Source organism: Aethina tumida, chromosome 4, assembly GCF_024364675.1.
Source record: "Aethina tumida isolate Nest 87 chromosome 4, icAetTumi1.1, whole genome shotgun sequence".
Classification (NCBI taxonomy): Eukaryota; Metazoa; Arthropoda; class Insecta; order Coleoptera; family Nitidulidae; genus Aethina; species Aethina tumida.
The window spans coordinates 25,033,624-25,049,299 of NC_065438.1; the positions used below are offsets into that span (position 1 = coordinate 25,033,624).

Genomic DNA, 15,676 nt, shown 5'->3' on the forward strand with positions numbered 1-15,676 from the left:
TTTGCGAATAACGAATTGTATGTTTCACATATCGATTCCTAAAATACCTCGTGGTAACATATTCAGTTAAGTGCAGTTGATAATATAGAATGATAAAGCTAGAATTAAGAACCTGACATTTCAAAACAATTAGAAATAAATAGGTCAGTTATTTCCAAAATAATTAGTGTATTAATGTAATTAGTGGTCCTACAACGGGTAGACCAAGAAATAATAAAATTAAACAACTTGCTGAGATGGTCCCCTTCCGTACTGCAGTCCAAATTAAAAACGAACTAGGGGATGTGAACATTTCTATACATACGGTTCGTCGTCTAAGGGAGAACAACTTGTATGCTCGAAAATCTACGAGAAAACCATTCATTTCGAAGAAAAACAGAAAGGTCTGTCTAACGATCGCTCTTGAGCATTCTAAACTGGACTATTATCAAGCGGAATGCAGTACTCTTTTCTGACGAAAGCAAGTTTAACTTTCTTAATTCATATGGTATTCAATGAGTGAGGTATCCAAGCAATAAAAGGTTCAATCTGAACACGGTCGATACAATTAAACATGGCGCAAAAAATATGACGGTTTAGGGATGCTTTTCTGGTAGTGAGCTTGGATATGTATCAGTACTCAGCAATACTATGTTACCGTACGTAGAGAAAAACATGCCAATTATATGACGATTCCAATATTGCAATGATCCATAATCCGGATCTTAACCCAATAGAAAACCTTTGGGGCATGCTGGATAAGGAAATTTGATAAAAATTTAACATAAAAATAACAAAATAAATATGTTTACTTACATTTGCTCATCCATATTATGTTTATTTTCTATCAAATTTATATTTGATGAATGAAATTATTAATGTAAAAGTTAATGGCTAGCATTTTCAGAGGTCTGCTCTGCTTCGTGTCTCTTTGACATTGACAACTAAATGACAACTTAGACAAATGATGTTCTAGAAATTTCGTTCTGTGTGTTGGCCATTCTTATCTACTTTATTGAGATATTGAAAGGTTGATGTAGATGATAGACTGATCAGTTTCGACGTAGTGTCACTTTTCACTAAAGTTCCTGTCAATGAATCCCTAAACATGGTATCAGAAATGTTTCCTCTAGATATAGTGGATCGTTTCCGTACGTACCTTACTGAAATCTATTTCATTTGGAACAACAAATTCTACGAACAGACTGAAGTATTACCAATGGGCAGTCCTCTTAGTCCAGTGATCGCCAATTTCTTTATGGAAAAGATCGAACAAAAAGCGACTGAAATCTCCAAACACAAACCTTCTGTTTGGTATCGTTACGTGGATGATACTTTCGTGATATGGTAGTATGGACAAGAAAAACTAGATCAATTTCTAAAACACCTAAACTCTTAACAATATCAAATACTCAATGTAAGAGAGGAGAACCACATACCTATTTTGGATGTCTTAGTAAAAAGAGTGGGAGAACATTTAAACCACAAAGTATACCAAAAAACTAAACTATCTGACTATCATCCACTAACCAAACAAGTCAAAAGGATATGTACCTCAGACCACCTCACTGAAGAAGAAAAATTCTTAAAAAAAAAACACTACAGGCCAACGGATAGCAACGCTCTGAAGTAAGACCTCATACTAAGCTCACGATTGGTAAAGCTTTTCTCCCATATATATCTAAAGTTACCGATAGAATTGGAAAAATTTTGTTAAAACATAACATCAATGACAATGAATTTTATATTGACTTGGTCTTGAAAGTACTTTGTTTCCAAGATACAGGGTTTCGATAAAAAATTAATATTAGAAACCACATCAAATTATAAAAGTTTTTTGTCATATATACAATTAATTTTTGATTCTTGTAAATATTAATATATTAATAATATTATTAATTTTATTTTTGAATTTTACAATTATAATTTGTAATAAACCATAATTAATCATTAACCATTTAATCATTATTTAATTAATTCATTAATAATAGGCTTTTGTGACCATTGTTTTCATATCTATATTTGTTCGGGTTTATACGGAGCCTTGAAGATGGAGAGGGCCACCAACAGTATAATACACCACAACTTCTTCATCGTCTTTTCAAATTAATGGTCAAAAACCTAATAGATTATCGATATCCTGTTGAGGAATCTCATTCCATGCAGAGTGAAGTGTCAAAAAAAAGTTCTTTCGTTGTCTCTTGGTCTTTCCATGCGAAAAACCTTTCTTTGAAGGATATCCAAGTAAGGCTCAATGGGGTTGAGGTCTGGGACTGTGCTGGCCATGGTAACACATGAATATTGTTGTTTTTCAAAAATTGCACAAATAAAATTAAAGGAAAACGATGTGTTTTTGTAATGAAAATTAAAAACTTTTATAAACGAAAAAATGTTTGGTTTCATTTTAATGGAAATAAATACAAATATAAAATTTACACACGGTTGTAAATAATACATTATTATATACATAGTAAATAATTGACCTTTGATCACATTCTCTAAAATTTGACATTGAGGTTATGTGTAATATAATATTGGAATATGATTCAGAAACAATAATTTGTATTGAATATTAATCGTTGTGTATCATTTAAAATCGAAATATAATTTGAAGTATGTCATTTGAAGGATTTTTGAAGAATTCGATTTTGGGATAACATTCGATTATTTAGTCTGCTTAATAAGTTTGAAATTAGAAATTTCAATTAACCCAAACATTTAATTCTGATAAAGTGTAACACAGTGTTTCAATAAGTGAGTTTCCTCACCGGAGACAAATCCGTTTTCGTGGTAGACCCTCTTATCTCAAATTATTCCAAATCAAGCCTGTATAGACAAAGATATAACTGTTATATTTAGAAATTAATAATAAGAAAGTGATTTTTATAATCATTTGTGTACCTATGAAAAATACAATTTATAACATCTCACATTTCATAATTAAATGTAGTCAAGTACAAATTGTTAACGATGTGGTATTCATTTTGTTAGAAAAATTGAATTAAATGGTCATAAGAATGTCAATAATTATTGATTATATCAAATTTATATACTAATACCCTTTAGATGAATATTATTTACAAAGCACATGATAGAATTTATAAATTATTTTAAAAGTAAAATATAAAAAATTGCTAAATTGTTCAACAATTACTTTAATTATAGTAATTATTTAAGATTAATTATGAGAAAGTAATAATATCTCATTATAGAAGTGTTCAAATGTTTTAAAAAAATATAGTGTATACAACATGGGGTAAAAAGCAATGTAACTTTTTTAATTCACATTATATTTTTGTACTTTTTCTTTTTTGGCTTTATGTTCTAAGTACTTGAGACACGAGTGTAATATTTATCAAACACAGCTAAAATTTTAAACCCTTTTATCTAATGGCCACAGTTGCGGCCACAGCTTACCGATAAGCGTTTATTATTCTGGGGTAGTTGAACAAAGGAACTGCTTAAAATTCGGTGCAAATTAATTCAAGATAATTAAAATACTCGACTTAAAATTTAAATTTTGTGTTTTAACGTTTAATTTCTAATTTGTAATCAATTTGCGGGAAATTGTTACCGTGATTTGAGTTCAATTAGTTATTATTGATATTAACACAATGTAAATTATAAATAACCATACGTTGCTCTTAATTAAAACATACATTTATTATTATAATTAAGTGTGACCAGAAAATTGTTTTGTAATTAAATATGTTTGTGTATTTATGTAAATAATAAAGTAATTCTAAAAATAAAACAGTTAAATGTTAACAATGACATTAAAATAAATAAATTAAAGCTAAAAAGTTATAGTTAAATTTATTTGGCTTTAGAAAAATATTTTTTTAAATTTATTTTGTGTATCTATGAGAACAATTTATTATATACTTACTTCTAAATACTCCATGTCGATGCATTTCGTGTAGTTAGACCAGGTCTTGTTGTCTTTGAGTGTGAACCAAGTGGCGTTTGGCCAGCATTCCCGGAAGGCGAGACGAGTGGGATCGTAGCCGACAGACAAAGGACATGATTGATTGGCAATCGTCCCTGCCGGAGTCTCCGGCCAGCATAATTCCTTGTCAAACACTTCCGGACAGAAGCCTGCAACAAACCATTCACTTGTGTAGAGCTAAATCAATTTATTTTCGTTTAAAATGGCCAATCGATATGCTCATTATTCGAATAGGGTTTTCAATTAGTTTTTTAATTGAATATTTATCTATTTTATTTATAATAAATCATAAAATCATAAATCACAAAGGGTCCATAATTTGTTTTTACTCACCCCATCATAGAAACAAAAAAGGATTCTAAATAGTGATTTTGTACAGTTTGATGGCTTTTCAGTTTTAGGCAAATAATGACATTCAATTAAAATCATATTAGGTGTGCCAAATCGTTAAATAAACATGAACAAGTGTTCTATATTCAAGCCAATATAATTCGAGTCGTGATTTATTTGGAGAGCATTTGTATCACTTGTAAATCAGTATTCATCAATTTTTTAACGTAAATTTGTCAGATGCAGATTGCAGATATTGCGTGGTCCAAATTGCCAATGTACAATTTGCATCAAATCAATATTATTAAACATACACTGAGATAAAGATATTTTATATCTGAAAATTATTTTAGAATTTATTGTTTTACAAATTAATTCAATCAATATTAGGTATCTGGAAAAGTAATGTACATACAACATAACTTTATTTAAAATATCTTTTATTTAGAAAAATATATAATAATAATAATAAAATATTTCCTACAAGATGCTAAGGTTTTGAAATTAAATAATATACACGTGGAGAAATATCTGGATTTCGTGATGGATTAAATCTAAAACTTAAATTACAAAAACTAAATTAAATAATATTTATCTTAAAATGCCTCAGAATAGGCTCGTTTAATTCGCGAATAATACTATCGGCCGTTTTCACCGTGCCGTCATGAACAACGATGCTCTTGGAAGACCTATTGATGACGTTGTTAGGGCCTTTGGTTCAGATGTCACTTCAAGAGCGAACAAGAACAGCTCGGGAAACACTCAAACCGTATGTAACAGACTTCATGAATCCAATTTTCAAGACGTGCAGCTGTTGTTTCTGAATTAACTAGAGCACACAAGAGAATGAGAAGAAACTAAACTAATGAACACATTAACTGGAACAATAGAATCAAGTTCTCTTTACAGATGAATACAGGTTTTGTTCTAATCACGTGACACACGACAAGAAGTCTGTAGACCTCAAGGAGAACGATATTTGAATAGATAAGATTTTTTGAAACAGGATCTGTAATGGTATGAGGCGAATGAAAACCTAAACCTATATATTGACGATATTCTACAAGCTTTAGTGTTACTAGTATGAAACAAATTTCACTTTATAAGATAATGCAACACTACACTATGCTGAAGTTGTTCAAAATTTCTTTGAAGAGCATAATTTGGGGGGCTATCTGTCGTCATTAACACCTGCCCGGATCCTTTCAGGAGCTGCGGTAACTGCAAGGCTGCTCGCATCTTTTTGCCTTGTTTTACCTTGTCGGCGAACCGCCAATGGTACCAACATGTTCCGTCATCACCTCTTGGTTTACTGCCTCTCCTGGTTTGTGAACGGGATCTCTCACGCCGGCCCTCACGCCTTTCCCACGGGTCGCGTCTTTTCTCTAGTTGGCTGGCTTGTACGATGCGAACTTCTCGTCAATCATTAAACTTACCCTGGCGAGAATTCGACTTAACATTTCCTCGACATTCGGTAAGTCTGCGTTCATCGTGTTCCCCGTAGTCCTGACGCCGCACTCCATGACGTCCGCGACGAAATCGGCGATCTCTGCTTGATTCTCTAAAGGTTTCGCCTGATGAGCTTCCAGAGAGGCTTGCAAGTTATGTGGTAACCGACCACGCCGCAACTTTCCTAACACTTCATCTGTAATCTTGCCTTGAGCCAGGTCCCGAAGACACTGAAGAAACTGACTGGGCTTACAGTCGCCCATGGGCTCATCTTCCAGACGTTGCCAGGTTTTCTGCAACGTACTAACCTCATTTCTCTTAAGCAGCTCACATTTTAGTACCTAGTATGTTCTCCGCTCCGCTGGGCCCTCGATAATGTCCTTGATGTCTGTCAAGCACAAGTCTCGGCTGGTAGAGCCGTGACTGTGTATGCAAACTTGAGACCAGCTTCTACACCGCCTCCTGGAATTCCGGGTCGGCAAGACCAATTGTTAGAAATTACAATTACTTAGGATATTTGCACTTTACAATATTTACAAGTTGTATCTCAGTATTTGAAACCTAAATCTACAAAACATCTGTTACGTGTGTTTTCCCACAACTATTTGGTTGTTCGGAAAGTCATTTCGTTTTTTCCGACAGAGGATTTAATTGTATTTTTTTGCACCCAACTTCACACTTAAGCCGTATAATTTTTATATGCATTGAGAACTCATATAGCAAGGCTTCTGTGTGAAAAATTCCAATTAATTCTACGCAGTAGTTTTTGGTTGGTGCCCTTTTAAATATGGAGAGCGATAAGCAGCATTTTCGACATATCTTACTGTTTTACTACAGAAAAGATAAAAATGCTGTTCAAGCCAGAAAGAAATTGACCGATGTGTATGGAGAAGGTGTGTTGACAGTACGCCAGTGCCAAAACTAGTTCGCTAAATTTTGATCCGGCAATTTTGATGTCGAAGATGCACCACGTTCGGGAAGGCTGGTTGAAGCTGATAAAGACGCGATAAAGGCGTTAGTTGATGCGAACCGGCGAATAACAACACGTGAGATCGGATTGAGGTTAAATTTATCAAATCCAACAGTTTATGACCACTTGAAAGGCCTGGGATTATCATCGAAGCTCACACAGAGAGAAAAGATAACTCAATATAAATAATCAAAATTTTATTTCAATATTCGTTACACACACTTTTTGAACCGTTTCATTTTATTGACACTAGTTTATTTATTTACTAAAAAAGATTTAAGTAAGTTTTTCATGGACTTCATGAGTTTTCGAGTAGTTGATAATTACTTTAATCTTTTGACCTCTTGGTGGGTAGCTAATGTGTAATATTCCATTAGCAGTCTACCTTTCATCAAATTTTTTTCCAGAACAAAACATTTTGTAGATGGGATTACCATCTTTAACTCATTATTAAGACTGGTAATACTTGTCGTAATGAACCTATTTTGGACCGCTCGTAACAATATGATCATTTGTAGTGCAGGAGAAAATTTGTAATTGGGAAATCCCTAATTTTGTTACCCGCAATTAATTTATGTGAAATTTATTTGTCCAACTTTTTAATGATATTCAGTGCATGAAGTCTCTTTCTAATTGTTGATTCATGACTGGCCTATTTCCAAACGCAATGCGAATACGACGTGCCGCTCCTGTTGCTTTCATCTGGTTCTTGAACTCATGAAGCAAATTTGCATAAATTACAACACTTGAATACACCATTTTTAATTCAAAGAAATGTTTGAATGCATTGTAGGAAAAATAAATAACTTAACATAAAAATGAGCTTTAAAATAATCTACGGTTTAAACAAAATAGATAAAATATAACGACATAAAAAGTTCAAGAGTAAAATTATTAAAAAACCTGATTTTTGAGCAAAAAAATGGATTTTATTTTTTTTTTTCAATGTGGCGTACCCTTTTTAAAAATTCCAAAAGCTCATATATTTATCGGAAATTGGACGAGAAATTCAAAAAAAATCGTTTCATAATTGTGTCGTAATCGTAAGATGGTTAAAAATTGAAATTAAGAAAATAAACTCATTTTTTTAAGGTCCTTGTGAACCGATATAGCTCTCATTTTTTTTCCGAAATGCTACCGTCGTCCCCCAAAACATATCCGGCATCTAGTTCAATCGATTCACACAGCGCTGAGAAAATTAATTTTTCTGAATTTTCAGTATTTTCGATTTACTCAGAAGTGGTTATAAATAAAGACCTGAAACTCGCACTATCGAAGTATCTTATTAGTACTAAGATTCCGTGAAATTATGAGCCCGATCTCTTTCTGGGGCCGATTCGGTATGTTTATCGTCTCATGGCCTTTGGTTCCAGAACCTAATATTACCAAAAACTCGTAACGTACACATTCCGAATTAATAGTCAATATATATTATTAACAAAATGTATTCGAATTCATTTTTATTTTAACATATACATTGTAAAGTAGTGGCCATAATTATAGAAATTTATTAAAATATTGGGTTGTTCGGAAAGTAATTTGGTTTTTTTTTTTCTCTATGAGAGCTTACAGGATAATCCCAGGCCTTTCAAGTGGTTATAAACTGTTGAATTTGATAAATTTAACCTCAATCCGATCTCACGTGTCGTTATTCCCCGGTTCACATCAACTAATGCCTTTATCGCATCTTTATCAGCTTCAACCGGTCTTCCCGAACGTCGTGCATCTTCGACATCAAAATTGCCGGATCGAAATTTATCGAACTAGTTCTGGTACTGGCGTACTGTCAACACACCTTCTCCATACACATCGGTCAATTTCTTTCTGGCTTGAACAGCATTTTTACCCTTTCTGTAGTAAAACAGTAAGATATGTCGAAAATGCTGCTTATCGCTCTCCATATTTAGAAGGGCACCAACCAAAAACTACTGCGTAGAATTAATTGGAATTTTTCACACAGAAGCCTTGCTATATGAGCTCTCAATGCATATAAAAATTATACGGCTTAAATGTGAAGTTGGGTGCAAACAAATACAATTAAATCCTCCGTCGGGAAAAAACGAAATGAGTTATCGAACAACCTAATATATTAAAAATATCAGTAATAAATATTACTTGAATAAGATGCCAGTATCTATAATGTTTATTGTTTTTCTGTTATTATTGTGTCTACTATGCAACTGTCCAATTTAATTTTATTCTTTAAAAATATTATTTGTTAATGAAAAAACTAAAGCAACTTTTTACTTTATGGTTTTTCATTGCTCTCTGCCCATTTTATTATAATTTTTAATTTAGTTGAATCATTGGTCGAAGAAGAAGAACCAATCCTATCTTACGGTCAACTGAAATTAAAGGTAACCTGGATGAATTGTATCTTGCAGAAATTAGTTCAAGCACTGCGAAATGGATAGTGGATAAAAGTTCATTAGACCTTAGATATACAATAAAAACTTTAGTTTCTACTAAAAATGTGAAACTTCAATTCTGATTTGCTTTATGATCACATTCATTGGACTACAGACCTGTGGAGATGACTAGTTTTTAGTGACGAGTCTAAATTTAATTTATAAAAAAATGATAGTTCTACTTACGACAAGTTTATTACTATGGAGATAATTTGCTTCCATATATTGAAGAAATGATGTTCTTGATAAATGTGTTTCAGAATGAAACGTCCCAAAGTCATTTTAAGGTAAATGTGATTTTTCACTTCGAATAATTCAATATTAATTGTTTTTTTTTCAATTTAAGATGAAGTGGACCATATCCATCCAGAAGAGCAACGACAATTGTTAAACAATCGAAAAACTGTCAAACACTCAATCAACTTTGTCGGACCATCCAGGAACAAGCCAACCAACATGCGACATTTTCCTCTACATCCCAACTAAACTTAATAACACACAAATATACTAGTTTTTTTAATATACCAGTAAATTAATATTATACTCAGTCACAAAGAAATTGCAACACCATTAAGACGGTGTTCAAATAATAAAATTGTTTTGGTGAAACATAGATGTTGTAGCCAGGAGTAAACAATTAAAATTTGTAAACTAAATATCAAAAATTTTGGATTTTTTTAATAATTCAGTTAATAATCGAATCTATCAAAGTTATCTAAACACTTCCCAAACATTATTGGCATTAATTCAATGGTTGGTCTATTTCCTCTTGAGGTTTAGTATTCCAAGTTACCCGTACTTCATGACTTAGAACCTCTTAAAGTCCGTGGGGGCTGAGGTAAATTTCTTAGCTTTCTACTCATCACATCTTAAACAAGTTCTATGGGTGGAAGGTCGAGAGATCTGGCTAGCGATGGCATCATATTCATATGGGTCTCTTCAAAGAAGTTTAAACTAACACTGGCAAGAGGTGGAGAGCATCATATTTCTGAAATATTGGATCCCTGGGCCGGTTAAGGTAAGAAAAAGCATACGACTCCACTACCCCGAAGATAACATGGCGCTTCCATATCATAACGCCCACTGTTCGGTGTAGATGTCGTTCAACAAGAAACTGAGGTTCCTTGCTTCTCCCCGTCATATGACTCTTTTTCGCCCGTTATGTCCTCCCTAACAGAATCGGGATTCATCAGAGAAGACGATTGGGTGCCATTCTACATTCCAAAATTATCGTTTTCTACAATACTGTAGTCGTTGTCTTCGGTGCTCAGTGTGTTTACCAATTTGTCGAAATGAAAAATTTGCCTCCCGAAGATCAATAATTCAATTTGATTCCAAATTCACTTTGCTTTATTAAAAAATGATAAATATTTTCATTTATTCGTCAGTCCCATAATAAAATTTAAAATAAAATAAAATTTATTATAATCGTTTATTTTATAAATAAATTAATATTTCTGAATGATGAATGATTTTATTTTATTATACTTTTCTTGTCAATTATGAATATGTTTATGTTTATTAATTTTTGTTTATTATACATGAATGAATTTATATTACTTTTTTAATAAACCTAATGTTTAATTATTTTTAATAATTTTTTTCAATGTGAAATAGTATAAATTACATATTAATGTAAAATAATTAAATTTGACTACAGTACCTGGTCTTGCTGGTTTCATTCCACATATTGTTTGGTTAAGTGTCCAAAATATCCTGAAACAAGAAATCGAATAATTATGATCAATTAAAATAATAGAGGAATAAAATTTTCCTTATAACTAATGGTATATTTGTTTATTTATTTCCATGACATACGACACTGTAATAATACTAAATATTAAATAATATTTTTATAAATCATATTTTTATAAATCATATTTTAAAAAAAAAACTTATTCAAACTTATTATTTCTATGTTAACTAATATAATTATGTTTCTGATGAAATTTTGTAAAAGTATAATATAATTTTTAACTTGATATGACTTAAATTTAGAAATGTTTAATTTTCTCCAAATTAGAGGACTTAATCAAACTTTTCTCGTTTGCACAACTTGTACGCAACTCCCCAGACAATCTCATAATAAAGTGTCAATCAAATTGTACGCAGAAAAACAATTAGACGCCAAAATATTATTACTGCGATTCTTAACACCAGTTTACTAACATTTTTTACAAATAAAAGGGTGAAATTAAAACGCTATTATTATTCAAATTGATGTAAACACTTCAATGGGAAATAATTTTGTTACGTTCCTCTGTAATCTAATGCAAGTAATTTTAATTTTCTTCCGAGTGAAAATGATAACAAGAGCTATATTCTGTGCGAAGATAAAAAACTGAACCTAAAATGTTTGAATTTCGCTGGAAAATTAAATAACATTTAGTCTCTTCTAGCGTTTCATGTTTGCTTTCTTTTCTACGTACATTCACGTTTTATTTACGTGACATATTAAATACTATATGTTTACAAAATTTATTTACAAAGTTAAAATTAGATGTATCACATTTTTTCTATTGCAATTTTATAATAAAATATGATATAACCCTAAAAATATGTATTATTTATAATACAAACGATATTAAAAAAAGACTTATTTACACGAAAATCTCAGCAAATGAAATATTACATTAATGTCTCTCAGTGATAAAAATAGGAGTAATATTTTCAAGATGTATCAAACAAAAAAAAAGCAAACAAGAATCCAATTTTTCGCCTGACATTACTCCATCCTACCCCTAATTCCTTAGGTTTATTTATCCTTTCTCTCGATATTCGTATTATTCTAGAAAAAGGAATCTTTTACAGAATGTAATTAACATTTTAATATTTCCATATTTCAGACTTCTCGTACAACAGAAATAAATGAAATTGGATACTGAATAATGTAAATTAATATCCTTAAATTAACTAATAGATAAAACAAATATTAATTATGTTATCTTAATTAAAATAAAATTTAATTACCATCTTTTGTAGTAATTAGTTAGTTACAGAAACGCAAAACAATAATACAATTGATTTTGTATTAATATGTTTGGAAACCAAGCTATTAGAAATAATTGAAAACTTCCAGAGGAAAATTTTAATTCCTGACATGTTCAGAGGCAAAGCACGTCATATGTCATTAAACTCATTTCGAGGTGAACAAATGAGAACAGGATCCGCGTATGTATGAATGGCTGCTCGTGTGATGGATGAGGATGGACGTTATTTAAATTAGGCGGAATATAATATTCCAGTCGCTTTCTGAAAGTGTGGAATAATTTTTTTCAGTCTTTGATTTATATCACAAAAAGTTTTCAATCATTATATAAAGATATATAAAGAAATGTTTGTATTATTAAATTATATGGTAGACTGTATTTTTTTATAAAATATACTTTCAAGACGGACTTTTTAAAATATATAGAATATATCAAATATGAATGTTGAAGATATGTTTACAACAAATTTCAAAACAATGTTATTTTTTCTGTTGCATTTTAAGTAATATCTTGTTATCAGTACCAAATTAAAACTATTTACAATTTTGCTTTAAACTCATATGTAATTAATATAAAATTATGAAATCAAATAGTAACTGTTGAAGTAATTATCAAATTACGCGGTTTATTAGTTTTGTTAAAATAAATAATCGAGTTGAAACAAAGAAGAAAATAATCTTATACATTTACTCTTATAAGATTTTTAATTTTATTTAAAATTAATAATTGGCCTTAATATAGAATAAGAAACAAAATAATTAAATCTTGCGGAATTTAATGTTCAGGATTCTGAAAAAATAGTATAGTATAAATAAATACACATAAAAATGTAATAAAAACATACTATACAATAGTATAGCCTGCATGTCACATACATAAAATTAATACAAAACAGTCCTTGAAATGTCCTTAATGTGTGTAATGTTATATTAATTATGAAGAAACAAGAAATTTTTTTAACAAATTAAAATAAATAATAAATATATATTTGTATTGTATATGATATAATATCTTTTTAAAATTATCAAATAAAAACTATTTATAGCTTTATTTTAAACTTGTGGAATTAATATAAAATTGTGAAACTAAAAGGAAACTGCTGAAGTATTTACCAAATTATACGCAATTGTTTTTTTATGTTAGTAATATTCACATAAATAATTAGGCTAAAACAAATAAAATAATTTGTTATAAGATTTTTTAGTTTTTTAATATATTTTTAAATTATTTTTTCCTATATAATTAAAACTTTTACTAATAAAAATCTAACCAGGAAATATAATTTAAAATATTGATCATTTTATAAATATTTATTAAAACTAGTTAATTATTAATTAATTATGGAATTAGGACTACTAGGATGAAAAAAAAATATATCACAATATTGCATATATAATATATTCGTTATTTGTAGATTTGAAAATTAATAAATGGTTTAAAGCACATTTGATATCAAAATATTGCCTTAACAACCGTAAAGTCTTAACAGAATAAACAAGAAGGTAATTAAATTCGGTTAGATTAGACTTCTAATCTTCTCCCGGCAATTTTATAATAACATGCCCCGGTTACCTTCCTTAAAACTACTAAAACTAATTAGTAAAGTTTGGAGCCACTAAGCATATTTTAGAAAATTAACCTTGGCTAATTTTATTTAGTGTTTATCTAAAACATTTATTTTGTGTTATAATTGTACAAGTTCTATTAACTTAAAAGAATCGAAACACGATTTAATAAAACTATTCAAATAAAAGGCGGAGTATAAATCTTAGGTGAACTTCACGCGAAGGTGTACGGAATATAAACAACTCATTTGGATATAAAAAAGCTCTCCGAAAGATGAGTGGTAAGACAATAAACATACACGTAGAATATGTGCTATGCTTCCATGGATTTAATGAAGAAGTCACGGTTGAAACGAATACTTACTTTGAAGGATTGGAGTAATGACATTTTTAGAAGGAAATACAACAGACCAAGAAATGTTGGATTAAGAGCATTGAACTAAAAGACATGTTGAAAAATAAAATAAATTACACAACAATGTTGTTGTTGACAAACACTTATTAAAAATCCACTATTTATATTAACCATAATAAATAAATTCAATTATTAGTTACCAGGGGGTAATTTTGTGTAAATAAATCAATATGGTGTGGATAATTTAATTTTAATTTATCGATGAATGCCGTAACCCATCATAAATCAGCGACGTCATGAGCCAACATTAATCCTTTCGTCCATTATTTTGATGAGTTGTTTGTGCGGAAGAAAAGCGAAAAGACCGAGTACCAAAATAATGAGAATATTCAATGCCAAAAAGTGCGTGATCATCATTCAGTAATATTTTCAAATCGAAATATGTATGTAAATCCTTGGGAAAACTACATTTAAAAAAAAATACTGATTTCCTTGTTTAAATTTTGTTGTAAACTTTATTCGATCTCGTTATATCGAAAATTAAATTGAGATTTACGACCAGATTTATTTTAAACTAGTAGCTACTATTTGTAAGCCGAGAAAAGTTTTACTAAGCTTGTTTCATGGGTTGTTTGGCTTGCAGAGAGTTATTATAAATAACTCTTTAATCTTCATGTGTTACATATTAAATCTGCATGTATAATTCATAAATTTTATAATATTCTATATATGAACAAAAATAAAATTTAGTAGTTACAAGGTAAACAATATTTTAAATAAATTACTCCAACTTGTGAAAATATATGTACAAAAGAAAAAAAATACTCTCATATTTAGACAACATAGTGGTGGAAATTTCAGTGGAAAAATATAATTAGGAAAGTACGAATAATCATACTTAAAATTAGTATTTAAATTTTCACATTAGGTGCTTGAGGTTAAGGAAAGTTTTAGTTATGACTTCGACATGCTTTGCCACTTTGTGGAAGTTCTAAATGAAATATAATTTTCCACTTTTATTGAGCTTTAGAAGTCATGTTTAAAGTTAAAGATTATTTTAATATTAGCACAAAATTTATTGTTAATAATGATCATACTATTCATTCATGCTCTTAATTGACAAACAATTAAGATGAATTTTTAAATGTTTGATAATGTAAAAGTAGATTCAAAGGGCCAAGTGAATCCTTTTGAGTGGATGATGTGCCATAAACTACCTAAAATTAAAATAAAGGAGACTAGGAGATTATTTATACTCTAATACTTTATCTTGAGGTATTTTATAATTAAATTCTTCGTTGCTGCGCTAAAGAATTTAGATTTTATTGTTATCTCTATCGATTTTATTAATCAAAGGATATTTTCAGTTTATTGCTTAAAATAGTCGTTTGTTTTATAATTACGAATGTTGATCAATTTTTTTTATAATATTTTTAAGTATTTATTTACTTCTGATCTGACAAAATTTATTAATTATCAAAAAATTAAATGAAATGCAAATGAAATGATTTCTCAGTTTTCTTACATCTACATTGTAAGAAAAAGTGTATTATTATTGTCTTTTATAATTAGTGATGTGTAAGTAACTGTAAACGTGTAATAAAAGATAATTATTAACAATTACATTCACTTAAATAAATTATTTAAATATATCCTGTGGTAAATTAGATCTACAATCATA

The 15,676-nt window shown here is 29.9% G+C and overlaps 1 protein-coding gene across 1 annotated transcript in view; it reads right to left on the reverse strand.

Moving 5' to 3' along the window:
- LOC109606710 (calcitonin receptor-like) overlaps window positions 1-15,676 on the reverse strand; it is a 69,298-nt gene that overhangs the window by 38,890 nt on the left and 14,732 nt on the right. Inside the window, exons 2-3 of the mRNA XM_049966429.1 lie at window positions 10,749-10,801; window positions 3,869-4,077 (exon numbers count right to left, since the gene is read on the reverse strand). Coding sequence (XP_049822386.1) covers window positions 3,869-4,077; window positions 10,749-10,801 — 262 coding nt within the window. The remainder of the gene's footprint in view (window positions 1-3,868; window positions 4,078-10,748; window positions 10,802-15,676) is intronic.